At 47.6% G+C, this 27230-nt stretch overlaps 2 protein-coding genes across 13 annotated transcripts in view; one reads left to right on the forward strand and one right to left on the reverse strand.

The window, feature by feature from the left end:
* LOC147361152 (uncharacterized) overlaps nt 1-6488 on the reverse strand; it is a 62379-nt gene extending 55891 nt beyond the window's left edge. For 2 of the 5 annotated variants that reach the window (XR_015139836.1, XR_015139835.1), the window contains exon 1: nt 5855-6488. Coding sequence is in view for 1 of the 5 variants with exons in the window: in XM_086334792.1 (XP_086190918.1) it covers nt 5855-6145 (291 nt within the window). In the remaining 4 variants the exon portion in view is untranslated. The remainder of the gene's footprint in view (nt 1-5854) is intronic. The other 3 variants (XR_015139833.1, XR_015139834.1, XM_086334792.1) reach the window with 3 other exon arrangements.
* Nucleotides 6489-6696: 208 nt separating this feature from the next.
* FBH1 (F-box DNA helicase 1) overlaps nt 6697-27230 on the forward strand; it is a 37312-nt gene continuing 16778 nt past the window's right edge. For 3 of the 8 annotated variants that reach the window (XR_015139832.1, XM_086334775.1, XM_086334776.1), the window contains exons 1-10: nt 6697-6952; nt 16600-16752; nt 17063-17664; nt 20922-21052; nt 21159-21294; nt 23317-23507; nt 23944-24036; nt 24755-24849; nt 25605-25773; nt 26403-26625. Coding sequence is in view for 7 of the 8 variants with exons in the window: in XM_086334775.1 (XP_086190901.1) it covers nt 17128-17664; nt 20922-21052; nt 21159-21294; nt 23317-23507; nt 23944-24036; nt 24755-24849; nt 25605-25773; nt 26403-26625 (1575 nt within the window). In the remaining variant the exon portion in view is untranslated. Of the gene's footprint in view, nt 6953-16599; nt 16753-17062; nt 17763-20921; nt 21053-21158; nt 21295-23316; nt 23508-23943; nt 24037-24754; nt 24850-25604; nt 25774-26402; nt 26626-27230 lie in introns of all 8 variants that reach the window. The other 5 variants (XM_086334772.1, XM_086334773.1, XM_086334779.1 and 2 more) reach the window with 3 other exon arrangements.

The raw sequence follows: 27230 nt of genomic DNA on the forward strand, positions 1-27230 counted from the left end.
TACACTAAAAGGAGAAAGAGTAAAGTCAAACCTTTCCTGGTTCCCATCAGCCTCTGAAGGGAATGTGTTAATTCCCTTCCTGCAGTCATTGACAGGCGGGCTTGGTCAGGTTGTTTCCTGGGAGGTAAACACAGGTGTTTAAGCTTAATCCTTATTATGCGGGAGGCAAGGCTCCCAGCGACGAGCAACTATGTATCATATAAGCATAAAGGCAACATCCCTTTAGTGCTGAACTTGTAATAGAATACAAAAGGGTCTTCCCTGTTACAGTTGTTCACTTCAGCAGAAGTCAGGGACAGATTTCATACTGCCTTTTGTGAAAGAAAAACCATGGAGTTGGTAACGTTCCCTAATTTGAACAAACTCCATGAGATAGTGAAGGATAGGAAAGCCTGGCGTGCTGCAGTCCATTGGGTCACAGAGTTGAACATGACTTAGCCACTCAACAACAATAATGCTCCCTAAAGAGCTCTCTGAAACAGAGCCAGGAGGCCATTAACGAGTGTGACACAGGCATGTCTCAGCCTAGATGGAATCTGACCTTCTGATCATTTGTTGTCCTAATGAAGTCCTCCAGAATATCTGCCAAAAACTCAAGCTACTTCTTGGACCATCCCTCCCCTAAATAACTTGTGATTCCGTAAGGACAAATATTTCCTGGCTTGTATCAGAGTCGTTCACAGTTCTCATCAGGCAATTTTTGACAACCTGTGGCCTTTTGTCTTCATAAACCCCTGACTCCTTTTTGGAACACTCTTTCAGTTTAACCTGAATCTCTGTTTCCCAAATTGCAATTTTTTTCCCTTCCAGTTTTATTGAGATGTAATTAACATGCAGCAGTGTATAAGTTTAAGGTGTAGAGCATAATGATTTGACTTACAAGATGACTACCACAATGTATTTTACTATAATAATAAACATAACTATATTCCTGCTGCCTGGATACAGTGAAACATAACTAGAACCACACTGCTAGAATACAGTAGAATTTTTAAGGTTCTCCAGAGGGGGAATAAAGACAGTAAGGGATTCGCTATTTATCTATCCATCTGTCAGGAGACCTGAAATCTGTAGAGTGAGCCAGCAGACTGGAGATTCAGGGAAGAGTTGATGTTGCAGTCTTGAACCTGAATCCCCAGAACAATAGTCTGGAAACTCAGCCAGGGTTTCTATGCTTCAGACTTGAACTCCTTCCACTTTTCGGTTGCTGTTCAGTCACCAAGTTGTGTTCCACTCTTTGCGACCCCATGGACTGCAGTCTTCAGGGCTCCTCTGTCCTCCACTGTCTTTTGGAGTTAGCTCCAATTCATGTCCACTGAGTCGGTGACGCCATCCAAGCATCTTGTCCTGTGCTGCCCCTTTCTCCTCCTGCCTTCAGTCCTTCCCAGCATTAGGGTCTTTTCCGAGCAATCGCTCTTTGCATCAGGTGGCCCAAATATTGGAGCTTCAGTTTCAGTATCAGTCCTTCCAATGAATATTCAGGGTTGATTTCCTTTTGGATTGACTGGTTTGATCTCCTTGCAGTCCAAAGGACTCTCAAGAGTCTTCTCTAGCACAATTTGAAAACATCCTTCCACTTTAAGGAACCTCAATATTTGGGCTTGCAGTCTTCAGCTGATTGGATGAGGCCCATGGACATTATGGGGGGAAATCAGTTTTATTCAAAGTTACTGCTTTAAATACTAATCACATCTAAAATATACCTTCACAAAAACATCTAAACTGACTTTGCAAAAAATGAATGCATTTCTTGGTAAACTAGAAAAATAAAAATATGTGGCTTAGGTTTCCTAAGGACAAAAATAATTTTCTAAAAAAACGTATATTATTGGAGCATAGCCAACGAACAATGTGGTGAGTTTCAGGTGCACAGCAGAGTGACTCAGCCACACATATACATGCATTCATTCTCCCCCAAATTCAGGGAAGGGTTCTTAAAGGCACCGTTGGGGGTGAGGGTGTGAGATGCCTGATAGCTGGTGTACATCCTTCTGGATTGGTTGGTGGTGAGCTAAGCGGGTGGTTTTAGGAGTCAGTATCATCAACCATCAGGTTTCAACTGGTCTGGGGTCTACATAGGTATAGTCAGCATGCGGTTAACTTCTTCCACCTGGTGGGGGTTTCAGTATCTGCAGAACTCCAGGATATGGCTCAGAATGTTATCTACAGCCCTTGAGGAGGAGCTGACTTTGATGTTTTAACTATTGTTATTTTGTCTTAGACTGTTTTCATTTATTTCAGCATTTTCGCATTTCTCTGATTACGTTTGCTCTTTGGGACTTGGGCAAAGCCTCAGAGGCTAAAGCTTTTCTACCAACAAGAGGCAGGTGCCATGGGGAGGTCTTCACAGTGTTCTGCTCCATGTCCATTAGTTTTTCTTTTTAGTGTGTCCTCCTTTATTTTAAATAGATTCAAGAGGTGGGGGGAATGTTCCTAGTTAGGAGGTTTTCATTCGTTACCCACCTAGTCTGAAAAGTCTAGAAAAATCTATCTTCTTAAAATACTCTGTGTATCATATTCCCCCACCTCAGCTATTCAGTGAGTATCATGTCCTTCAGAAGCTGCACACCTAAAACCAACCAAGTCCAGAGTCTAGTCTCTGTGCTGGATGCTAGAAATTCGAAAACCAACAAAATGTGGCTTCTTCTCTCTCGTGGGTTGTTACTGGTTGTCATTGGGCCCCTCAATGCTCATGACCCATTGGACTGAATAAAGGTACTTTAGGAAACTGCAAATTTAATGGAAGGAAGTCATACGAATGACCCCTTAGAATCTGAGATACTTATTAGGAGTTGGAGAGATTTGTTCTAAAAGATATAAAGCCTTGTTCCAGCAGGAAACAATTTTTTGAAAAATTTCACTGAAGTATATTTGACTCACAGTGTTGTGTTAGTTTCAGGTGTCCAGCAAAGTGAATCCATTCTATATACATACATATCTCCATTCTTTTCAGATTCTTTTCCCATATAGGTTATTATATAAAACTGAGTAGAGCTCTCTGTGATATACAATAGGTCCTCGTTGGTTATCTGTTTTATGTGTTGTTGTTGTCGTTCAGGGGGTCAGTCTTCTCCAAGTCTTTGTGACCCCATGGACTGCAGCACACCAGGCTTCCCTGTCCTTCACCATCTCCCAGAGCTTGCTCAAACCCATGTCCATTGAGTTGATGATGCCATCCAACCATCTAGTCCTCTGTCATCCCCTTCTCCTCCTGCCTTCAGTCTTTCCCAGCATCAGGGTCTTTTCTATTAAGTTGGCTCTTTGCATTAGGTGGCCAAAATATTGGAGGTTCAGTTTCAGCATCAGTCCTTCCAGTGAATATTCAGGATTGATTTCCTTTAGGACTGACTGGTTAGATCTCCTTGCAGTCCAAGGAACTCTCAAGAGTCTTCACCAGCACCACGGCTCAAAAGCATCAGTTCTCTGGTGCTCAGCCTTCTTTATGGTCCAACTCTCACATCCATACATGACTACTGGAAAATCAGTTCAGTTCAGTCATTCAGTCGTGTCTGACTCTGTGACCCTATGGACTGCAGCAAGCCAGGCTTCCCTGTCCATCACTAACTCCTGGAGCTTGCTCAGACTCATGTCCATCGAGTTAGTGATGTCATCCAACCATCTCATTCTGAAGTCCCCTTCTCCTCCTCCCTTCAATCCTTCCCAGCATCAGGGTCTTTTCTAATGAGTCAGTTCTTCACCTCAGGTGGCCAAAGTATTGGAGCTTCAGCTTCAGCATCAGTCCTTTCAGGACTGATTTTCAGTCCTAAATATTCAGGACTGATTTCCTTTAAGACTGACTGGTTTGATCTCCTTGCAGTCCAAGGGACTCTCAAGAGTCTTCTCTTTTGAACACCACAGTTCAAAAGCATCAATTCTTCAGCTCTCAGCTCTTCTTTATGGTCCAACTCTCACATCCATACATGACTACTGCAAAAACCATGCCTTTGACTAAACAGGACTGCTTTGGTATTAACTACCAACACTGTTTCATTTTTTTGTTTCTTTAATTTTTTATTTTTTATTGGGGTATAGCCGATTAACAATGTTGTGATAGTTTCAGGTGAACAGTAAAGAGACTCAGCTATAGATATAATACATGTATCCATTCTCCCCCTTGGAGAAGACTCTTGAGAATCTCTTGGACAGTCAGGAGATCAAACCAGTCAATCCTAAAGGAAATCACCCCTTAATATTCATTGGAAGGACTGACGATGAAGCTCCAACACTCTGGCCACCTGATGTGAAGAGCTGACTCATTGGAAAAGACCCTGATGCTGGGAAAGAATGAAAGCAGGAGGAGAAGGGGATGACAGAAAATGAGATGGTTGCATGGCATCACTGACTCAATGGACATGAGTTTAAGCAAGCTCTGGGAGATGGTCAAGAATAGGGAAGCCTGGCATGCTGCAGTCCATGGCGTCACACAGAGTTGGACACGAATGAGCAACTGAACAACAATTCTCCCCCAAACCCCTCTCCTATCCAGGCTGCCACATAACATTGAGCAGACTTCCCTGTGCTATACAGTAGGTCCTTGTTGGGATAGCTAGTGAGTTTGAGACAGTCATGTACACACTGCTGTATTTAAAATGTTTTGCTTTTTTTAGTTTTGGTAATGTAGTAATGAGAGTGAACGAAAAATCAAAAAGGAGAAACCAAGATACATGAAGGCTAGAATCTTGAAGAAGTGCTTTACAGAGGGAACAAATCCAGGATAGAAGGGACATGAGAAAGCCAGTAAGGTGAGAACGGGCAAAATGTCTTGCTGTAACTGCACTTCCTAAGCACAGAGTCAAATGAGACTTGGCCTTCTGATGGTTGTTTGGGGAGGCTGTTTCTTTATCCACAGAACTGTTTTAAAAAAGGTAATACGCCTCCACTATCTTTGGACCAGCAGAAGAAAATGTCTTGGGCTCAGTCACAGCCAAAGCCCAAACCTCAAAACGTAAGCAGGTGTATTCCCCCATGCCAGAGGGCAAGATGCACTTTACTTAGCTGTATCTTTCTGATGTTCTTCTTGTTTATGTAAGATCAGGAATCCCTTGTGGATTCATTCAGGGACTTTATCATGGTATGAATCTTCAGGTGTTCAAATGTCTACGGAGGTGGACAGTCAGTATTGAAGATTGTGTGCATCTATTAATAACAGAATGCAATTGCTTTATATAATGGTTACAGGTGAGCATGGTGACTGTGGAGGTCATGTGATAAAACTTCACAGAGGACCCCACACACCTGTGCTCATCTATGTACCTGTGAAATGGGAGTAAGAGCCCTGTTAGTAGCAATGTCATAGCAGTGTCAGTTTCTTCTTGTGACTGTACTCTAGTTTTAAGACATTAACTTTGGGGCAAGATAGGGAAAAGGTGCATGGGACTTCCCAGCTGTCTTTGCAAATTTCTGATAAGCCATAACTAGGAATTTCAAAACAGAAAATTAGAACAATGTCATCTGTGCAATAATCATTTAGTGAGATGTTTCCAGAAAAACATGACACCTGGGACCCTTGCTACAGGCAGTGAGTGAATGAGTGATAGTCGCTCAGTAGTGTCCAAATCTGAGACCCCATGGACTGTAGCCTGCCAGGCTCCTCTGTCCATGGAATTCTCCAGGCAAGAATACTGAAGTGGGTTGCCATTTCCTTCTCCAGGGGATCTGAACATGTTCTTTACAGCTCTCTGCTCTATCATGGGAGGCAGTCTGAAACAGAAGGCTGGAGCAGTTAACCCCACAAGGACAGCAATGATGTTCTGTAGGGGAAGCCTGAGAGGCTATGGTGTGGAGGCCCACCAAGCGTGGGAATCTAAAATCGGCAGGAAAGGGTGGGGGTCTCTCTGCAGGGCCCACCACTTACCAGTCGGCCTTCCAAGCAGTCGACGGCGGCCCCCCGGGCCAGCAGGTACCGCACGCAGTCCGGGTGTCCCATGGAGGCAGCCTCGTGCAGAGAGAGCCCGCTTGTAGTCCTGGTGGACGGCTTCGATGTCCAGGTCCCAGATAGGCCAAGATGTCCCAGCGGCTGTGGCGCGTAAAGTGTGCAGGAGGGTATCTCCGGCAGACCCCGCGCAGCCCGCGCGCCCAGCCGCGTGCAGCTCCTCTCATCCAGCACCAACCAGCACAGCCGCCACGGAACCCGGAGTGCGGTCATGGCCACGGGCTCGGGTCCTGCGGGAACGCTTGGCGACCCTCCCCTGGGCCCGCCCCGCGATCCTCCTCCACCCTGCCTGTCAGGACCCTTCCCCAGACGCCCCGACCTTCCCCCACACCCTCAGGTTCCGAGCTGACCACGCGACCCGCGGGCCGCAGCGAACGTACGCGCGGAGACTACCGCCCGCACTGGTTTCACTTTGAGGAGAAACATTAGGTGAACCCCAGGTACCACCCCCTCAGGCGGCGCGAGCACGCGAGGACGGGGTGGGGCCCGTGCGGCCCCGCCTGTGGCCTCGCCCTCCGCGGCCGGTCCCGCCCATACTCTTGGCCCCGCCCATCGCGCCGGCCGCGGCCCCCTCGGTGAGTCCCTAAGCTCGGAGGAACTCTGGGAAAGTTATTGCTCGCCCCTTCCGCCGTGGCGGAAGCGCAGAGGGGGCGGGGCCTGCTAGCGGTAGCGCGGTTGAGCGTTCCGATTGGCCGCCGCAGCAGTCCGTCAAGTGCACCCTTCCTCTTGCGTGCTTCAATTGGTCGGGGATGCATTCCGTCAGCGTCGGCGGCGGGCTCTTCGCGGCCCTGCGGCGGCGGCGGAGCTGGTGGAGGAAGTCCACGGCCTGCAGGGGCTCCCACTGCCCCTGGGAAGCCGCGACCCGGAGCCCGGGTGGCCCGGGACCTGAGGCGGCGGCGGCGGGAGCCCCGATGCGGATCGCCATAGTGAGTGAGGCCGCCGGCGTGGTGGGGGCGCGGACGGGCCCGGTCGCGTGGACGTTCAGTCTCTGGGGTCTTTAGCGGGTCTCGTCTCTGCGAGGTATGGTCCTCCGGGGTGTTGGAGCGCGGGCTGGGGCCAGGGCGGATGAGAGAGTGGCAGGCCGGGGCGCTGTCGGTGATGTGGGCGTCGCCGGAACGTGGCCTCGGCCGTGGGCAGCCAACATTTCCTGCTGCTCAGCTGTTTTGACCTTGGGCGAGTCATTTTGTGGCATCCTTTTGCCTTTTGCATTTGCAGTTGCCCTCCCCCTAACCTCAATATTGGGAAAACTGGGGTAATGTAAGGGGGGCTGGAGCTGGTGGAGAGTCTGTGAGTTCCGAGCAACCTGTGCGGGGTGGTGGCGGACGTGAGGGTCGGTGTTGACTTCTCTACCTGATCTTCGGAGGTGCTCGTCATTTAACCCTCCTGGTGTTTTCTGTTCCTTCCGAGGGAAAGTGGGAGCAGCTCTGCTTTTCAGGCCTGGAATCGTTATACTTTGCATCTTGTATCGCACTGTGGTTTACAAAATACTCTACGTTAGTTACCTCATCCGCAAACAAGCCTGTAAGGCCTCATGGTAACACACTCATGGCAGGTGGGGAAATTGAGGCCTGAAGAAGTTAGAGATTTTCCCATGGGAGGATAAAGATCTCTGGAAGGAAGGATGGTAGCTGCCAGTGGGGGCCTGCTCTCGTGCCTGGTATCTGCTCAAATAAGGAAGATAAAATGGAGAAAGATCTCTGACATGAAAGCAAGCTCATTTTGCTCATGAGCGGATTGAATTTGATTAACTGAGTAGTAAGAATAGTCCTTGGAGACAGAATCAGGTCCGGTATCAGCTTTACCAAAGTTATTGTTCCCTTCTGTCTCACCACTTCAATTAAAAAAAGAGGAAGGCATGAAAGTTCTTTAAGTTCACTAAGTTTTAGGAAATGCCAGGGGTTGTTCTTACTGCAGCCGTTGGTATTGGTGCAAGTGCTTGAAGTTGCGATATCTGGTAGCTCCACACACTTTTTACTGCTAACCTTCCCCTGCCACCACCCGCTCCATCCTTATTACCAGTTGACTCCCTGGAGAAGGGAAAGGCTACCCACTCCAATATTCTGGCCTGGAGAATTCCATGATTCAGTATTCTGGCCTGGAGAATTCCATGGACTGTATAGTCCATGAGGTAGCAAAGAGCCGGACATGGCTGAGCAACTTTCACTTCACTTGCAGTTTCCACCTTTTCTTGGGTTAAGCCTCCAGTTTCCTTGCTTTTAAAATCAAAACACGTATTTGCAGTATAGAACAGAATATTTTAAATTCAGATGATTGGTTATTTAACTGGTGTCTTACAGGCAGTTCTCCTCCTGTATTCTTCTTTTTTTTTTTTTAAAAAGAGTATTTTATTTATTAATTTGGCTGCACCAGGTCTTCGTTGTGGCATGCAGGATCTAGTGCCCTGACCAGGGATCGAACCCGACCTCTGCATTGGGAGTGTGGTGTCTCAGCCACAGGACCACCAGAGAAGCCCCGCTTCTGTCTTCTTTAGGAACTTATTTTGGCCTGTATCCCCCTTTCAACAACCAGAGGACAGTGTATGTGGATCTATTCACAGCACCTGAGATTGTCTAGAGCGAAAGCTTGCTGTTCAGGGGACAGGTCTTGACAATATGCTTGCGGAAGTAGATGTTCTGGGGTCTTACTGGTTTCCCCATTTGTCTGCTTGGCCCTTTTGTGCAGGTGTGTGGAGATTGTGGTGTGCCCTGTAGTAATTCGTTTCTCCTGTGGCTTGCCTTGGCATCACTGCTACTTGGCTATCCTCTTTCCTTTTCCTCTCTTCTTTTTTCGTGGTTCTGTTGCATTCCACAGTTGTCATCAGAGGGTGTCCTGATGGGTTGACATGTTTTGTGGCCTCTGAGTGTGCGAGCACTAGACTCTTGTTCATAGACTTAGAGCTCTGATTTCAGATTTGTTGTCATCCTCTCTCTCTGCTTATTGTCCCCCTCTGTCCTTCCTAAGCTGATTGTACTTAAAGATTGTGAGTTCTGTTTTCATCGGTCTGTGGAATCGTCTGCTCTTAGAGCATCTCAGCAAAGCACCTCCAGTCTTCTGTCTCCAGCTATCACTTACAGATGTTTTGAGGGCTAGTTTCCTAGCAATGGCACCCAGTACTCTTGCCTGGAAAATCCCATGGATGGAGGAGCCTGGTGGGCTGCAGTCCATGGGGTCGCTAAGAGTCAGACATGACTGAGCAACTTCACTTTCACTTTTCACTTTGATGCATTGGAGAAGGAAATGGCAACCCACTCCAGTATTCTTGCCTGGAGAATCCCAGGGATGGGGGAGCCTGTTGGGCTGCCGTCTGTGGGGTCGCACAGAGTCGGACACGACTGAAGTGACTTAGCAGTTAGCAGTTCCTATTTCAAAATACCTCCTGGAGCTTAACTTGTCACTCGACAGATAATTTGAAAACAAAACAAGCAAGCATTTTCAAAACTGAAAACTTTCATTCTCCCTTGACTCCTGGAAGAAGTGATTAAAATGCAAGCACGATTACTTCTTTACTCCTCAGTGTGGTTAATGCTGTTATCACTGAGATCTGGCTAGCAATGTCAGTTGCCTTTGTTGTTTTTTCTCTTCTGATCTCTCCAGTGTTGGTCTTCACTTTCCCTTCTCCCTTTGTTTGCCACCACTGCCCTCAGTCCTTGACCAACTCTTGCCTCTGTTAGTAGAGTGACTTTCTGCTTTGTTTCCATGACAGTCTGCGTGTTTACTCATCCTCTGCCTGCCTCCAGAGTTCCCATTCTAAGGTGTAAATTTGACCAGGCATTGACCCTGCTTAGAAAAGTGAGATAATTCTCTGAATCCCTCTAAGATAAAGTCCCAGTTCATTAGCATTATACTTGAGGGCCTTTGTACTCTGTGTTTGCAGATTCCCTTTTCATCCTCCTGAGCCTCTCCGTGTGATGAAACCCGACTTCCACCACTCCACTGCCATGCGTTTCTTTTGTGTTCCTGGATCCTGCTCACCTTGTGAGGCTGATCTCTTCATAAAGCCTTTTTCATCATTCCTAACTGGTCACTTGTCTTTACTCCCATAGCATTTCATGAGTGCGTTTGTGTAGTACCTGTCATGCCTTATGTATAGTAACTTGTGTGTGTTTTGAGAGCTACCTTGTGGACAGGTGAAATCATTCATTTTTAAATCTGCAGTGTCTCAAGTAGCATGTGACCCCAGAGATGCCAAGAGAGGAAGCCCTCGAGATGTTTTTCATGAACCTGGGGCATCATAGGTATTTACACATGGTTGTGGGATGGAATTGACAATAGAAAAAGCCTTTCAAATCTTTAGAAATACAGTCTAGTCCGTACATTTTCTTGTTTTTCCTTTCTTTCTCCATTCCTGAAACACACATAGGGAAAAAAGCTCTCTCCATCCTTGCTTGCTGTAGTAAGTGGTTGCTGTTCCATGAGAGAAGCAGGTATTTGTAGGCATCAGAGAACCTAATTGGGGACCTATGAGAGTAGGCCTTTGGGTTTGTAGGGAAAGAGGGACTTGGCTCTACATTGAGAGCAAGTCCTTGGAGGAGCTAGCACGTTTGCTTCTCGTACAGCTCAAACTTCCAATGAATTCAAAAATATTTAGAGCTTTTTCCATTTTGAGTGTATAGTATTTAGTGATGTCATGTTTACACTTTCCTGATGGGCATCCCTGGTGGCTCAGACAGTCAAGAATCTGCCTGTATTGCAGGAGACGCAGGTTCGATCCCTGGGTCAGGAGGATCCCCTGGAAGAGGGCGTGGCTACACACTCCAGTATTTTTGCTTGAAGAATTCCATGGACAGAAGAGCCTGGTGGGCTCCAGTCCTTGGGGTGGCAATGAGTCAGACACGACTGAAGGATTAACACTTCTGCTCTCCTTACACTTACGCTTTCTAAGTACTGGAAGTTGGAGCTTTGGTTATGATGTTCCACAGTGGTTTCTAAAAAAGGGACAGAGAGTTTAAACCTGAGGGTTTTAGAAGCTGCTTTGAATCTTTCTGTTGGATTTGGAAGGGAGAATATTATCTTTCTTTTTTTTTTGGCCACACAGCGTGTGGGATCTTAGTTCCCTGACCAGGGATCAAACCTGCATCCCCTGTAGTGGAAGCAAGCATGGAGTCTTAACCACTGGGCCACCAGGGAAGTCCTGAGAATATTACCTTCCATAGAGAGAACTCTGGACTTGAGGAGTCAGAAGGCCTAAGTTGTATTACCTACAACTGTTGTGATTTCAGGCAAGTTTTCCCTGAGCCCCAATTTCATCGTGGCACAATCACAGGGTTGTGCAGAAGTCAGATGAATTTGTGAAAGAACATCAAAACCTATGAAGCTCGTTGGCACACTGAGATAGTGTAGGATATCAAAACCGAAGAAGACAACCTCAGCTTCTCCAGAGGGCAGTGCCGTAGTTGGTACATTTGTTCATTTCATTCATTCATTCGTTTCATTAATATTTATGGAGCAGTGGGTGTTGGGTGCCTTTCTCCTCCCTCCCACCCAACTGTAAAGCTTTCATCTGGGGGCAGAAGACATGTTGATACACACCTAAACAGTGGTTTGAAAGTGAAAGTCGCTCAGTTGTGTCCGACTCTTTGCGACCCTATGGACTATACAGTCCATGGGATTCTCCAGGCCAGAATACTGAAGTGGGTAGCCTTTCCCTTCTCCAGGGGATCTTCCCAACCCAGGGACTGAACCCAGGTCTCCCACATTGCAGGTGTATTCTTCACCCCTAAGCCACAAGGGAAGCCCAAGAAGTTCTTCCTGACCCAGGAATGAACTGGGGTCTCCTGCATTGTTGGTGGATTCTTTACCAACTGAGCTATCAGGGAATGTGTTAATAAAACATATAATAGTAATAACACCAGTCTGTATGTGAACAACTCGTGTTAAGTACATAGTTGTACAAGTAATTGTTGCATATGTCTCAGACACATACAGGGTGGTTTCATTGCTGCACAGCCCTGCCTGGGTTGAATGAATACTTTCTGTCTCACTGAGGTTGGGGACCACCACCATGCACGCTGCTGAGATTGGGTTCTTAGATCTCCCAGGGCACATTTGACCTGTGAAGTACCCAACTCCTGGTAACAACAGGCCTGCCGCAGCGCACCTCCGCTGTCTCGCCAGAAACAAGAGGGTGTCGCTCGACCTGCACGGAGCCTCTCTGAGAAGGGCAAGAGGCTTGTGGGAGCGAATGGGATGAGGTTGGGTTCCTCTTAATTGGTGAAACCTCCCAGTGCACCTCTTGTTAGGAGCTGTTGCTCTCGTCAGGCCCCTGTGCCGGAGAGTTACCTTGATTTTCCTTTTTCACATTTTTATTTAATAATCTTTCTCTCCAGGCACTAATTGTAGGCACTTATTATCTTCAGTGTGTCCATTTGGTCTGTAACCTGCACATCTTGGAGGCCTGTTTGGTATAAATTCTGATTAACGAAGGTTAGGAATGCAAAAAAGTGACTTGGTGTCAATTTCAGGTGACCCTGGAATGGTTAGGGTGGGCATGACCTCAGTAACAAGCAGATCCAAACACACAGTGACCTCAGGACTCCAGCTAGCAGTTTCAGGTGTGTGTGTGTTGTGGGGGTGAACTCTGGTGGTTTAGGCACTAAGTCATGTCTGACTCTTTGCGACCCCATGGTCTGTAGTCCACGAGGCTCCTCTGTCTGTGGGATTTCCCAGGCAAGAGTACTGGAGTGGGTTGCCATTTCCTTCTCCAGGGAATCTTCCCAACCCAGGGATTGAGCTCAGGTCTTCTGCATTGTAGGCAGATTCTTTACCAGCTGAGCCACCACGGAAGGAAGCACTGGTGCTCTTTAAAGCAGTAATCCAAGGACCCAGGCTGTTGGAGGGTCTTCCTTTTTGAACGTGTGGCCTCCAGGTTTCCCTGGGGTCACCTTCCTGTTCCCTGGACGGGACTAGAGTGCAGAGGAAGGGGCAGGAGAGGCTTTACGGGCCGGGCCTGGGAGAGGTGCACACTCCTCCACGTGTTCCCTGGGGCCCTAACTCCCAGCACCACAGGGAGGCATGGACCAGCCGTGTGCTGAGGAGGGAGGGGACGAGCTGACTTCACCACGAAACCAGGAGCACCCTGTTCCGCTACTTGTCTTATAAAATGTCTTGCAATCGGGAGGATGAGAAAATGAAGCCAGGCGGATTCCAGCAGAATTGAGGCTTCCTAGCACGTACTTGCGGAGAAGGCAATGGCACCCCACTCCAGTACTCTTGCCTGGAAAATCCCATGGATGGAGGAGCCTGGTAGGCTGTAGTCCATGGGGTCACTGAGAGTTGGACACAACTGAGCGACTTCACTTTCACTTTTCACTTTCATGCATTGGAGAAGGAAATGGCAACCCACTCCAGTGTTCTTGCCTGGAGAATCCCAGGGATGGGGGAGCCTAGTGGGCTGCCGTCTGTGGGGTCGCACAGAGTCAGACACGACTGAAGCAACTTAGCAGCAGCAGCAGCAGCAGCATGTACTTCTCATTCAGTCAGCACTGGAGTAGCTGTGATTTACGGAGTGTCATGCTGAATGCTTTCAGGAAGAAGTCGAGGGGACGTGTTCCCTGCCTTCTCAGGGCTGGGGGTGTCTCGTGCATGTTTATTGATGATCAGTATAGTAATGATTGTTCCAGGGGGCTGAGGAGAATCTAGTCTTCGGCTGTGCGCTTGACCTGGGGGTGCAGTGGGGTGATGATGGTCATCAGGGTGAAGAGTACAGTGATTGGCAGAGGGCTCCAGGTACTCACCACTTGGGAGTCAGACACAAGGACTGGGACCCACACTTGCAGTGCCAGTGGTCTGCCAAGCAGAGTGGGGTGGTGGTGGGGCGACTCTAGAAACGGGGGCCTAGCAGTGGAGGACCTATGAGACGTCTCGCTATAAGAGAGCCATCACAGGAATAGCAGCATGGGATGGGCAAAATCTGGTTTGACAAATGGTTTTCCTGCCTTCCCAGTGTTTTCCTGTCGTGACATAAGGGATATGACACTGTGGTCAGCTCTAGAGGCACAGGTGCCCACTGCCGCCTGGAGACGATTCTGCTAGACCCTTCTGGGGCCTCGCGTAGTTTGGAAAGCCCACCAGCAAGTGTCATGTCTCTCCATCCCTCTTAATGGTACACTTTCATCACAGTGCACTTTAGCTGCTTCCTGAAGAATCACGAACATCTTCTAATAAGTGCGCTTGAAGTGCCATGCAGAGAACACCTGCTGTTTGGAGGAGGGGACCTCATGAGGTCTGGGGACTCAGGGAAGGAAGGGGTAGCATTTGAGCATCCTTATTCTGGTAAAGTTAGGTTTAAGCTGCTGATTTTAAAATATATTAACAAGGCTAGAAGCTGGTTGGAATTTTACTATGGTAATTTTAAATAATTTCACAAGAACACTGATGCTGTTAGAACATAGCATCTTTTAAGAGGCTCATCATGGCATGGTCCACGTGTGATTCTGAGCTGATGGGCTGTGTCAGCCTTCCTGTGGGTGTCGCTAGGTGCTTCCGTCTGTCTGGTTGGAACCGTGTGACTGTCGTGTGAACTCCATGTGTCAGCTTCTCAGGGTCCTCGTTGTGACTGGACTGTGAGTGATCGCATAGAGGAAGCCTCCCCGCTCCACATCTGAGTGCATCACACGGCCTCAGCCGCCTTGCTAACCCCGAGACGGTGGCAGGGGCCCCGGCTCCCACACAGTCACCTGAGACTGCTACAGGACAGAGAAACGAGCTGGAGTCCTGAGGTCACTGTGTGTTTGGATCTGCTTGTTACTGAGGTCATGCCCACCCTAACCATTCCAGGGTCACCTGAAATTGACACCAAGTCAACGTTTTATGCAATCACATCTAAGCTTTGTTCAAGAGAATAAGCAGATGGGTGAATTTGTGTCGGGTTTTATAGTTTGACAAGTCTTTGGGGGTGTGTTTTCTCATTTAATCATTATAGCACCCCTGAACCTTCAAGAAGCTAAGTGACTGGGGTCCTCCTGCGGCATTTTAACTCTGAATTCAGGTAGTTAAAAGGTCTCTCTAGCATACTTTCAGAGGGCCTTGTAGAGCTATTTTTGTGTGGAGAAATAATTTTCTGTAAGTCTTGAAATATCCACGAAGTTTTTTTAAAACTTCTGTTCAGTTCAGTTGCTCAGTCGAGTCCAACTCTTTGTGACCCCACACCAGGCCTCCCTGTCCATCACTAACTCCCAGAGTTCACTCAGACTCATGTCCATCGAGTCAGTGATGCCATCCAGCCATCTCATCCTCTGTCGTCCCCTTCTCCTCCTGCCCCCAATCCCTCCCAGCATCAGAGTCTTTTCCAATGAGTCAACTCTTCGCATGAGGTGGCCAAAGTACTGGAGTTGCAGCTTTAGCATCATTCCTTCCAAAGAAATCCCAGGGCTGATCTCCTTCAGAATGGACTGGTTGGATCTCCTTGCAGTCCAAGGGACTCTCAAGAGTCTTCTCCAACACCACAGTTCAAAAGCATCAATTCTTCGGTGCTCAGCCTTCTTCACAGTCCAACTCTCACATCCATACACTTCTGTTAAACCTTCAAAAAATGAATTGAAATTTTGAAGCATCATTTCTGAAGAAGCTATGGGCTGAGGGGGGTGGGTTATTGATTAATATAAATTATACCAGATACACGTATTAGTGTCTTGGTTTTAGATGTTTTCAGGGTTACAGGAAATGTTGAGTGGATTCTAACATGGGATGTTGCAGTTTACTCTAGAATGTTTTTAGGACCTCTGGCAGTATGGTGCTGGCAGGAAGTGGTTTCTGTGGGCCATCTGTAGAGGGTCACTTTAATTCTCTTGCATGTATTGTTCTCCTCTCTTACTGTTTTTTTAAAACGTAACTATTCTTTTTTACAGTAGTGTAACTATTGTATTTAGTGATATCGGAGGGGTTAGATCGTAAATGCGATGATATGCAGAAACAGGAAGAGCATCAGCTAAACATGGAAAATATTTACCTGGCAGAAAATGCCTGACATAAACATAAATATGTCAGTACTCTCAAGACAGAATTCTGGGCACAGATGCTGTTGTGTTGCTGAGGGGGAATATGAAACCTCGTCCCATGAAGACGCTGAAGAGTGGTCTCGATTCTTTTCCTCTCGGGGGCCTTGCTGCCATCCTCTCACACCAGTGCTGAACGTTGGGGCCCTTGGGGGGTCGGGGGTGCACCCGGGGGCGGGCGGAGGCGCACAGGGGTGAGCTGCCCCTTGGGGAGCCCGCAGGGACTGTCCCCTTAGTGCCTTCTGCTTCTGCCATTTGGGGAAGCTGGTGTATTCAGGGGACAATGAGTTTATTTTTAAAAAGCTACAGCCAGCTCTTAAAATATTTATGGTTAATATGGGAATATACAGGGCCTGGGTTAAGTCAGCAAAAGATGACAGATCTCCGTTTGGGCAATAGTGGCAACTTTTCAAATGAGCGTGTCATGATCAGGGCTTCTAGAAAGCATGATAGGCGGAAAAGAAGGTTATTTTAGGATTCTAAAATCCTGAGGAGGAGATATTAAGAAACTTTGAGATACTGAAAATCGATGGGAAAGTAGAGAAGATGGAAAGGGCTGGCTCGGGTGGTCCACAGTCACCAGATTCCTAAAAATTAAGTTTAATTTGCTGACTAGCTTGTAGAATTTGTGATAACTAACGAGTCCCATTTCTTCTGCCCTTTGGTACAAAACAGTGAGACGGTTTAAGCGGAAGCATCTTACAGCCATTGAGTGCCAACATCTCGCTCGGAGTCACTTGGCTGCGTCCCAGTCCTTTCAAAGATGGACAAGCAGAGACCCGAACCACGGTCTCTATCCTAGACCCAGAACCAAAAGAGGGGCCAGGGGTATGTCTTTCCCCCAAATACCCTGTGTTTCAGAATCTATAGTGTGTGTGGCCTTGGAGTATCTCAGTATTTGTAAATGTTGTTACTGTGATCTTACAGTCCTGTTGCAATAGTCTGACCATATGATAGAGCCTGATATAAATATTTTTTGTATTAAGCTTTATATGTAATCACTAGGCCAATAAATATATCCTTGTCTCTTTCCCGTATTAAAATAGATAATTGAAAATTAGTTTGTCTCATTCAGGTCAGCGAAGGATCGTCAGTCATTCCTCGTTTCTCATGTGTTCTTTGTGGGTTCTCTGTCTAGGTCGAGGATGCCTGAGATACAGCCTTGACTTCTTCCTTGCTGGCCAGCAGCAGTGCACCAATGACATGGCCAAAAGCAATTCTGTGGGCCAGGACAGCTCTAAGGACTCAGAGGATGAAATGATCTTTGCGGCAGGGAGCCCCTGTGCCCTGCCTCCAGGGGGAGACGGAGAAGCCAGGCTGCACTCGTCAGGGTCCACTTTGCCTGCAAGAAAGCGATCTCGGTCCTCAGACGATGAGAGGAATCCGGCCCCAGGGACCAGTCCGTGGGATGGGGTGTCTAAGAAGACCCCATGGCATCACTCGTCCCCATCATGCACACGGCCCAGGGAAGCCAGGCCAGAAGCAGAGGTTGGGGTGGGGCAGCTCACCGTGCAGCCTGGAGAACCCAGCCAGGAGGTGGAGGACATTGGTCCAGACCCTGTTCCTGACTCTCACTACGGGCTCCTTGGGACCTTGCCCTGCCAGGAGCCCCCAAGCCACATCTGCAGCCTGCCCAGCGAGGTCCTGAGGCACATCTTTGCTTTCCTGCCCGTGGAAGACCTCTATTGGAACCTGAGCTTGGTGTGCCGCCTCTGGAGGGAGGTCATCAGTGATCCGCTGGTATGGAACGCGCTCTTCGTTCTCTGATGTTTGCTCTAAATCTTCACGGATTCGCCTCACTTAACGCGTCCTCCTGATGATGGCATTTCTTCAGAAATGTTAGTGTCCGTTGTCCTCTAGAATCAAATCCCAACCCCTGGAGGCACCTGAGACCTTCCGTGTGTGTCCCACCTTATTATTTATTCCAGGTTCACTGCTGACTTCTCTCCAGTCCACTCTGGTATTCTGTCCACAGCATGCGATGTGCTGCCTCTCAGCTGGGGACTGTGTGGTACTGCCCTTATGTGGATCTAATCTGCACCCCACAGCTGACCAGTCCAAAGAGCCCCTCATATCTCTGTTGACATCTCACCTCTTCCAGGCTGCACTCCAAGTAACTCCTCTTCCCACCGAAGGCACTCTCTTTCTTCCTTATGCTATGATAGTGATATATACCTCTGTTCAAGCCTACGATGTTCTGCTATGATCTAGAGAGCCTTCCTCCTTCATTTAACATTAGAGCACTGCTGGAGGGCTGGCTGTCCTGTTTGTGCATTCTCCACTGTGTGTTCCACTGTGTCTCACAATAGTTTACACGTATTAATAGGAGGTGATTGCTAAATGAGTGTTGCATGTAGTCACAGGATTACCTTCTGAGAATGACACAGGGGCAACCCACACTCTCAGAAAGGATTTCCTGGTACTGTTAGCCCACAGCCCGTGCTTCCGTTTGTTGTGTCATTATACTTCTTAGGTTCAGGTCTCCAGGAGGGCTAGGAGAATGTTCTGCTTAGCTAGTGTGTCCCTTAGACCAGCCATTGGGAATAAGCCAGAGGTAGAGTTTAACCTGGAGAAGGCAGTGGCAACCCACTCCAGTGTTCTTGCCTGGAAAATCCCAGGGACGGTAGAGCCTGGTGGGCTGCCGTCTATGGGGTCATGCAGAGTCAGACATGACTGAAGTGACTTAGCAGCAGCAGCAGAGTTTAATCCATTCTTCAAATGTGTGTGTTTAGTCACTCAGTTTCGTCCAACTCTTTGTGACCCCACGGATGTAACCCACCAGGCTTCTCTGTCCATGGGATTCTCCAGGCAAGGATACTGGAGTGGGTTGCCATGCCCTCCTCCAGGGGATCTTCCCAACCTAGGGATCAAACCCAAGTCTCCCACATTGCAGGCAGATTCTTTACCGAGTGAGAAGTTGAAAACCTTGGAGATGGAGGGCAAGGTGGATATGTTAAGAGTTAATACATTTCTCTTCCAAGCCCAAAGGATTTTGGAGGAAATTTCTCATCGCTCTTGCTCCATATTTTGCTTGGGGGTCTTGTCTCCTACCTTCAGACAAATATCTTTCTGTTTTTAGTTGTGAACTTTATTTTGGGTCAGTATTTCTGGGCATTTAATTAAGGTCTCTGGTGGGAAATGGGGATAAGTGAGGGTTCCTGCCGTTCTGCTTGAGAAGATTTTGGGACGATATCACAGCTTATTCTTACATCTTAAGATGTTAGAACAATGCCCTTTTTATCATCACCAGCAATGACATGATGGTGTTACTTTCAGTGACCTTCTCACAGCTCTCATTTTCTTTTTATTTCTTGTGGTATCTTTGTCTGCCTTTGGTATAAGGTTATGCTGGCCTCAGAATAAGTCTGGGGTGCTCCCTCCTCTTCAGTTATTTTGAAGAATTTGAGGGGGATTGATACTACTTCTTTAAATGTTCAGTAGAATTTTTCAGTGAAGCAATCTAGTCCTGGGTGCTTCCTTTTTGGGAGACTTGATTATTAATCCAGTCTCCTTACTCATTGGGCTTCCCTGGTGGCTCAGATGGTAAAGAGCCCATCTGCAATGAAGTTGACCCAGGTTTGATCCCTGGGTCGGGAAGATTCCCCTGGACCAGGAAATGGCAACCCACTCCAGTAGTCTTGCCTGGAAAATCCCATGGATGGAGGAGCCTGGCGGGCTCATTATTGATCTGTTCAGATTTTGTTTCTCCATGATTTGGTCTTGGTAGGTTATGTGTTCCTAGGGATTTATTCACTTCCTCTAGAGTGTCTGGTTGGTTGACCTGCAATTATTTGAAGTATTCTTATAGCCCTTCTTATTTCTGTGACATCAGTTGTACCATTGCTTTTTCATTTCAGATTTTGGTTATTTAAATCTTCCCTTTTTTTCATAATGTAGTTAATCGTTGTCAATTTTGTTGATCTTTTAAAAAAAAACTCATTAGTTTTATTGATTTTTCCCCTATTTTTCTATTCTTTATTCCATTTATTTCTCCTCTGTAGTCTCTCTTATTTCCTTCTTTCTGCTAGTTTTGGGTTTAGTTTGTTCTTTTTCTAGTTCCTTTAGGTGTAAATTTAGGTTGTTGATTTGTGATCTTTTTGAATGTAAGTTTTGTAGCTATAAACTTAACTCTTAGCGTTGCTTGCATTTCATCTCATGCTAATTTCTTTGTGATTTCCCTTTGGACCCATTGGTTGCTTTGAAAATGTGTTGTTTAATTTTCTTGTATTTGTGGGTTTTCCAGTTTTCTTTCTGCTGCTAATTTCCAGTTTCATTCTGTAGTGATTGAAAAACATACTTTCTATAATTTCAGTCTTTTAAAATGGATTAAAACTTATTTCATGGCCACATACATGATCTATCCTGGACAGCATTCTGTGTGTACTTGAGAAGATTGTATGCTGTGGTTGGGTTGAGTGTTCTTTATATGTCAGTTGGGTTCAATTGGTCTAGTGTTGTTTGTGCTACCTGTTCTTGAAAGTGGAGCATCAGAGTCTCTTGTTGTCTGTTTCTCTCTTCAGTTCTGCCCGTACGTGCTTCTTAGATTTAGGACGTTGATATTTGGTACATGTGTATTTATAATTGTTACAGCTCCTTGGTGAACTGACCCTTTTATCCTTATATACTCTTCTTCTTTGTCTCTCCTAAAATTTTTGACTCACAGTCTGTTTTGTTTACTATTAGTATAGCTGCAGCTCTCATGTTGTTTAATCCGAGTTGAAACTCTGAGTCATTAGTGTCTTAACACGCACCAGACTGTTTCAGACAGGAAAGCTGAAGCTCTAGCTCTCCCCAGATTCTGTAACAAATTGGTGTTGGAACCAAGAAACTGATACCCACCTTCTCGTTTTCGACTAGAATCTGTGTGATGTTTCTGCCCTTTTGTCCAGCTGTTGAGTTGTGAGCTGTAGTTGTTTTCTAAACAGCTGTCTATATATGTAGCCTGGTCTCTAATAGCGATTGCCTGCATGTCGTTTTGGATTTCTTAAACTATCTAGTTCATTCCTTGGAAAAAGCTGTACCACCGATACCTGATGAATGAAGAGCAAGCCGTCAGCAAGGTGGATGGCATCCTGTCGAGCTACGGCATAGAGAAGGAGTCGGACCTGTGTGTGCTGAACCTCATCCGGTAAGTCACCGTCCTGTGGGAGGAAGTGGGTTTCTGAAGTCCCTTCTGAGAGATCAGCACTTAATGGATCATTTCCCCACGGACACTGCTGTGAATGTCTTAACAGCTACACAGCCACCACGAAGTGCTCCCCGAGTGTGGACCCTGGACAGGCGTTGTGGAGTCTGAGGGATCACCTCCTCCTCCCCGAGGCAGAGGCCTGCGTGCGCCAACACCTCCCTGACCTCTGTGCTGCCCCTGCCGTACGTGAAGAGGCTGTGGGGAGGGCTGGGGAGGCGGCGCCTTTTCTCTTTGGAAGAGAATGTCTTGGTGGTCAGGTGTGGCTGAAGGTTGTTTTAGATTTATTTTAAAAATCTTCCTTAAATCTCTGCTTTGAAGCCTTAAGCTTTGTCATTGGTCCCATAGAGAAAGAAATGGCCACAGATTCTTTAATTTGGAAGGAATTTTAAAAAGCATTTCATCCAGTTTTCTATTCTATTGAGCAGTTTCAACAAAGGATGGTCACCTAGCCTCCAAACACTTTGATTTTAAGAGTTTCTTTACAAGGCAGCCCATTGTATTGGTGACAACTTGGGTTTTCTGAAAGTGAAAGTCGCTCAGTCACGTCCAACTCTTTGCGACCCCATGGATTATACAGTCCATGGAATTCTCTAGGCCAGAATATTGGAGTGGGTAGCCTTTCCCTTCCCCAGGTCGTCTTCCCAACCCATGGATTGAACCCAGGTCTCACGCATTGCAGTTGGATCCTTTACCAGCTGAGCCGCAAGGGAAGCCCAGAAAAATGACAGGCTTTGTACTGACACATGGTAAGTTACTGAGATGCTGGAAATAGTCCTCAGTGTCCTGACTCCATCTTCTGGAATTGTCATCTAGATCAAGGGTTCTTCTTAAATGTTCTCTTGGAAACCACGTGCAACCCCAACCTTATTCTGCAACCAGTGGAAGGTTGGAAATCTAGCTCTGTGCATTTCTCTGCCTTTAGTGAAGTGGCTGTCAATGGTGGAGGTTTGTTTCACAGGATGGTTGTAGTGAGAAATGTGCAGAACTTTCCTTTCGTGGATATGTTTTTAACAGGGAGGCTTGTAAGGAGTTAGGAATAGTAGTATCTATTTTTGATATATCCATGTTAGTGAATGTTTTCTCAGACATTAATAAATGGAGCATACTGTGTCCATAATCATACACTTTGAATAATTTATTTACTATTTATTAAACTTAATATTTAATAAATATTTTTAAAAATTCTACCTATCTTTTCTTTTTTTTTTTTAAGTTTTTAAAATTTATTTGCCTGCATGGGGTCTTAGTTGCAGTATGTGGGATCTGTTAGTTGTGGTATGTGAACTCTTAGCTGTGTCATGGGGATCTGGTTCCTGATCAGGGACCAACCCCGGGCCCCTGCCATTGGGAGTGCGGAGTCTTAGCCACTGGACCACCAGGGAAGTTCCATTAATAAGTTATTAAATAATCGTAATGTAAAGTAAGTAGTAGATTAGCATTTCTTTTTAAAAATTTGTTTTTTAGGCTGTGCTGGGTCTGCACTGCTGCACGGGCTTTTCTTTATTTGCAGCAAGCAGGAGCTGCTCTCCCGTTGTGATGCTCAGGCCTCTCATTGCAGTGGCTTCTCTTGTGGCGCACAGGCTCGTGGGCGAGTGGGCTTAAATAGTTGCTGCTCACAGGCTGCAGGGTAGAGGCTCAGCAGTTGTGGCACACAGGTTTGGCTGCTCTGTGGCATGTGGGATCTTTCTGGATCAGGGATCAGACCCATGTCTCCTGCATTGGCAAGTGGATTCCTTCCCACTGAGCCACCAGGGAAGGGCAATAGTAAATTAACATCTTCATGCCATTGAATTGTCAGCCTTGATTTCTCTGTAAAGACTGCTGTTTTCTTTTTACACGCCTTTTTGGCACATTTATTAGTAAGCTTGTTGGACTTGAGTGTCTGGACCTGAGAGCTCACACTGACCTGGGTGGGGAGAGTGTGGATTACCTCTGTGCAGGGTCTTATATATTAGGGACTTTATAAATATCATTCAGTCAACGGAAACTGGGAAGTCAGATCCAAAAGTGATGAGAAGAAAGGAATCCAGGGTAAGAGGAGACGTTCCTGTCGTTTCCCAAGTGTCATTTGGGAAGTTGGCCTCCTTTCAGAGGGTCTGTAGGAGACACGTGAACCCTGAGCCTGACTTTCCTCGTTGTCGTCCCGTGTGCTTCTCACCAACTGTTTCGGGTCTGCTCTCTCACCCCCCTGCCTCCCTCCTCAGGGCGTCAATGTTTGGGCCTTGGTGGCGGCCATCGTCCTCCTGTCAAGCAGCGTCAGCGACATCCAGCAGCTGCTCTTCTGCCTGCGGCGACCCAGCTCCACTGTGACCGTGCCGGACGTCACCGAGACCCTGTACTGCATCGCCGTGTTGCTCTATGCCATGCGGGAGAAGGGGATCAGCATCAGCAACCGGTACGGGCCCCGGGCGAGCTCCCCACCCACCGCGCCCTGGGTTCTCGGAGAGACCAGAGTGCGATGGTGCCAGCAAGCGAGCACACTCCAGGGACAGGAGGCGCTGTTCAGTCACGCAGCATCCTGGGGCCGTGTGCGCACTCACGGCTGCGTCCTGTTCCCCAGAGAGCATGTGCCAGTCTCTCTGGCCCCTGCAGCCAGGCCTCTCTCCCAGAACATGCTCTCCAGATATTGACCTGCACTGCTGCTTACCATCAACATTGCAGCTAAAGACACCACAGCTCTTGGTATATTTAAGCCCTTTGCTTCTCTCTCTTTTTTTTTTTTTGTAAAATAATGGTACATATTTTCTTTTTTAGCAACAGGAGTCTGAGGAAAAATAATATACAGGTTGTGACTGAATATGAAAATCTCTAATCTCCTTTCTTCCTGTTAGGATTCACTACAACATTTTCTATTGCCTGTATCTTCAGGAGAATTCCTGTGCTCAGGCCTCAGGAGACAAAGAGGAACCGTCGGTCTGGCCGGGGTATGTCCGTCTGTAGATGTGTTGTAGTGTGTTGGCCCCTTTGATTCGTGACTGTCACACTTAAGGAGAAAAAGGGTTTTGTATTAAGCACTTTATTGAGTTATAGTTTACATTACATAAAAATCACCCATTTTAATTGTTAAATTCAGTAATTTTTAGTAGATTTACTGAATGTTCAGCTAACATCATAATCTAGTTTTAGAACGTTTTTACCACTCTAAAGGACCACCCTCTCCTTTTTCTCTTTTCCTTAAAGAAGAGAGCGTTCTTTTTTAAAAATAATTTTATTTTTTAAATTTTTGGCTCTGTTGGGTCTTCACTGCTGCACAGGCTTTTCTCTAGCTGCAGTGAGCAGGATCTACTCCTTAGTTACGATGTGCAGGCTTCTCACTGTGGTGCCTTCTCTTGTGGAACCACGGGCTCTAGGCACTTAGTAGTTGTGACTTGCAGGCTCTAGAGCGCAGGCTTGACAGTTGTGGCTGATAGGCTTGGTTGCTCCATGGCATGTGGGATCTTCTAGGACCGGAGAGTGAACTTGTCTCTCCTGCATTGGCGGGTGGATTCTTATCCACTGCGCCACCAGGAAAGTCCCTTCTTCTTTTTTTTCCTCGTTAAATTTTATTCATTCCATTTGGTTTCCTATTGGGTTTTTGGTAGTCTATCCCCTGATCTTTTCAATTCCTTGCTCTTTTCCTAATTTCTCTTCTGTAATGATTAGAAAGAAAACAAACATCCAGCTGACACATGAACAACAGCTGATCCTAAGCCATAAGATGGAGCCTCTCCAGGTGGTGAAAATAATGGCATTTGCAGGTAAGGGGCTGCCGCTCCTGAAGGCCTCTCGTCGTTGCCTCCCCCTTCCCTCTACCTGCTGGAGTATCTTACCATCACCTGCTATTCCCCTGCTGCAATTAAATCATCTAAAAAGCAGTTGTCAAGGAATAATTGCGTTTTCTTACCACTCCAGCGAGCATCCACCCTGGAGTTCCTGGGGGCAGATGGTCCATAGTTTGTGGGATTGACCCAGCCTGTCACGTGTCATCGTGTCTGTTCACACACGGGTGGCTGTGGGGCAGCAGGTCATATGACTGTCTTGTTCAGACAACGTCAGGAGCTCCTGGCTTTCTGTAGGGTGAAACCTAGAAGGGCTTCTACCTTCTAATTCTAACCTGCATCCCCAGAGATGTGGTCCAGTGTTTTGCCTCGACCAGCTAATTGTCCTAGCTGGCTCCCAAAGTACTTGGTCACTCTTTGTGTGACCTTTGCTCACAGTGCTTTTTCTCCCTGTGTGTTACATGCACACGGTTGAGGAGCAGACTAAAGTTCAAGGAAATCAATGGCCCCTCGCTAGAGCAGCTGGGGCTGCAACCCCAACCTAGGTGGCTCTGTCTCAACTCTGCTGCTCCCTTCACCGCTTGGCTTTTAGTTCTCATCTGTGGAGTGGAGAACTTGCCACTCTTGGGTCCCAGGCCGGTGGCAAGATAAGCATGGGGAGATCCTGATTAGAGTCCCATTGGAGCAGTTCTTCCTGGTCAGAGAGTGACCTCCCTTCCTCTTGGCATCTCCAGGCACCGGGAAGACCTCCACGCTGGTCAAGTATGCTGAGAAGTGGTCTCAGAGCAGGTTTCTATACGTGACCTTCAACAAGAGTATTGCCAAGCAGGCAGAGCGCGTTTTCCCCAGCAACGTCATCTGCAAGACCTTCCACTCCATGGCCTATGGTCACATCGGGCGCAAGTGAGCATCACGGTGCCGCTTTCAGATTACAGTCAGCGCACCGCAGTGATGGGAAAACGTAGTGCCTTATCTCTGTTTACAGGCAGGGAATATAAGGAAAGATTTAGTGATTTATACTTTTACCCCAGAGAGATACATTGTCAACTGAGGGAGGCATGCTCGTGTCTCTGGAGTTGAGGCACAGGTCAGACGACAATGTCTGAAGTCCCAGGTGCCACCAGCCTGGTTGATCAGTTCAGGTTCTACTTGGAAGTGGGAGGGGAGAGGATGAGGGGCGCTAGACCCAGGCTCCAGGGCCTCTGAGCCGCGCCCCATGGGATGAGAAGGCTGCAGGGAGGTTCAAGGTCCTCCCGGGGCCTCCTGGAGTTGGGGCCACACCATGAAACAGCGGTGTCTGCTGTGAGCCCCTTTGTCTCCTGAGTTATTAGATCTGAATTCTGGAAAGCCTAGAGGAGCCCTTTCTGGTCCTGCAGGGGCCTCACTCAGCCCCTTGCTGGTTTCCTTACCTGGAGGAGCCACTGCCAGCAACCTGGTGGTGTCATTTGGAGAGAAGGTAGGGAGGCCTGGGGGCGCACAAGTCCTGTGTGGCCAGGAAGGCCGACCCTGTGCCCTCGGGACGTGCGTTGCAGGTACCAGTTGAAGAAGAAGCTGAATCTCTTCAAGTTAACACCCTTCATGGTCAACTCCGTCCTCACTGAAGGGAAGGGTGGCTTCATCAGGGCCAAGCTCGTGTGCAAGACTCTGGAAAACTTCTTCGCCTCGGCTGACGAGGAGCTGACAATCGACCATGTGCCCATCTGGTGCAAAAACACCCAGGGGCAACGAGTCATGGTGGAACAGAGCGAAAAGCTGGTGAGCGGCTCAGTCTCCCTGGAGTTAAGGCTTGGGAGGTTGAGGGCGTGACCTGGGGTCGAGTTGTCCCAGCCTTTGGTGTCTTCAGAACTGCTGGCAGGAGGCAGAGGCAGAGGCAGGCCACAGGCGGGTGTGGCAGCAGGGTGTCCACGGTCTTCTGTGAAGTGTGGTCCTCTCCCGTGGTCCTCAGCCTGGCCTGCACTGCATCAACAGGGCTCAGTCATTGATCACTGTTTTTTTTCCCTCACTCCCACTGCACAGCATGTGGGATCCTAATTCCCTGACTGAGGATCTAGCATGTGCTCCGTGGAGTGGAAGCACAGAGCCCTCATCTCCAGACTGCTAGGGAAGTCCCTGGTCACTCTCCTTATGAATTATAATCACCATGGGTCATAAATCTAGAGGAATCATCCAGCCCTTCCTGGTTCGTTGGATGCTGTGCTCCCTGAGAGATGCTCTGCCGCTGGGTGTGGTCCAGCCCTGGCTGCTTGCTGGCTGGGTGCCTGATGGTGTCACGAGGCCCTCGTGCAGCCAGGGGAGGTCAGGGAGAGGCCGCCACTCACAATGTGCTGGAGCCTTCTCTCTGACCCCTGCTCACACGTGAA

Source organism: Bos grunniens, chromosome 13 (genome assembly GCF_055505025.1).
Source record: "Bos grunniens cultivar Pamir isolate PY7600 chromosome 13, Bosgru_T2T1.0, whole genome shotgun sequence".
NCBI lineage: Eukaryota > Metazoa > Chordata > Mammalia > Artiodactyla > Bovidae > Bos > Bos grunniens.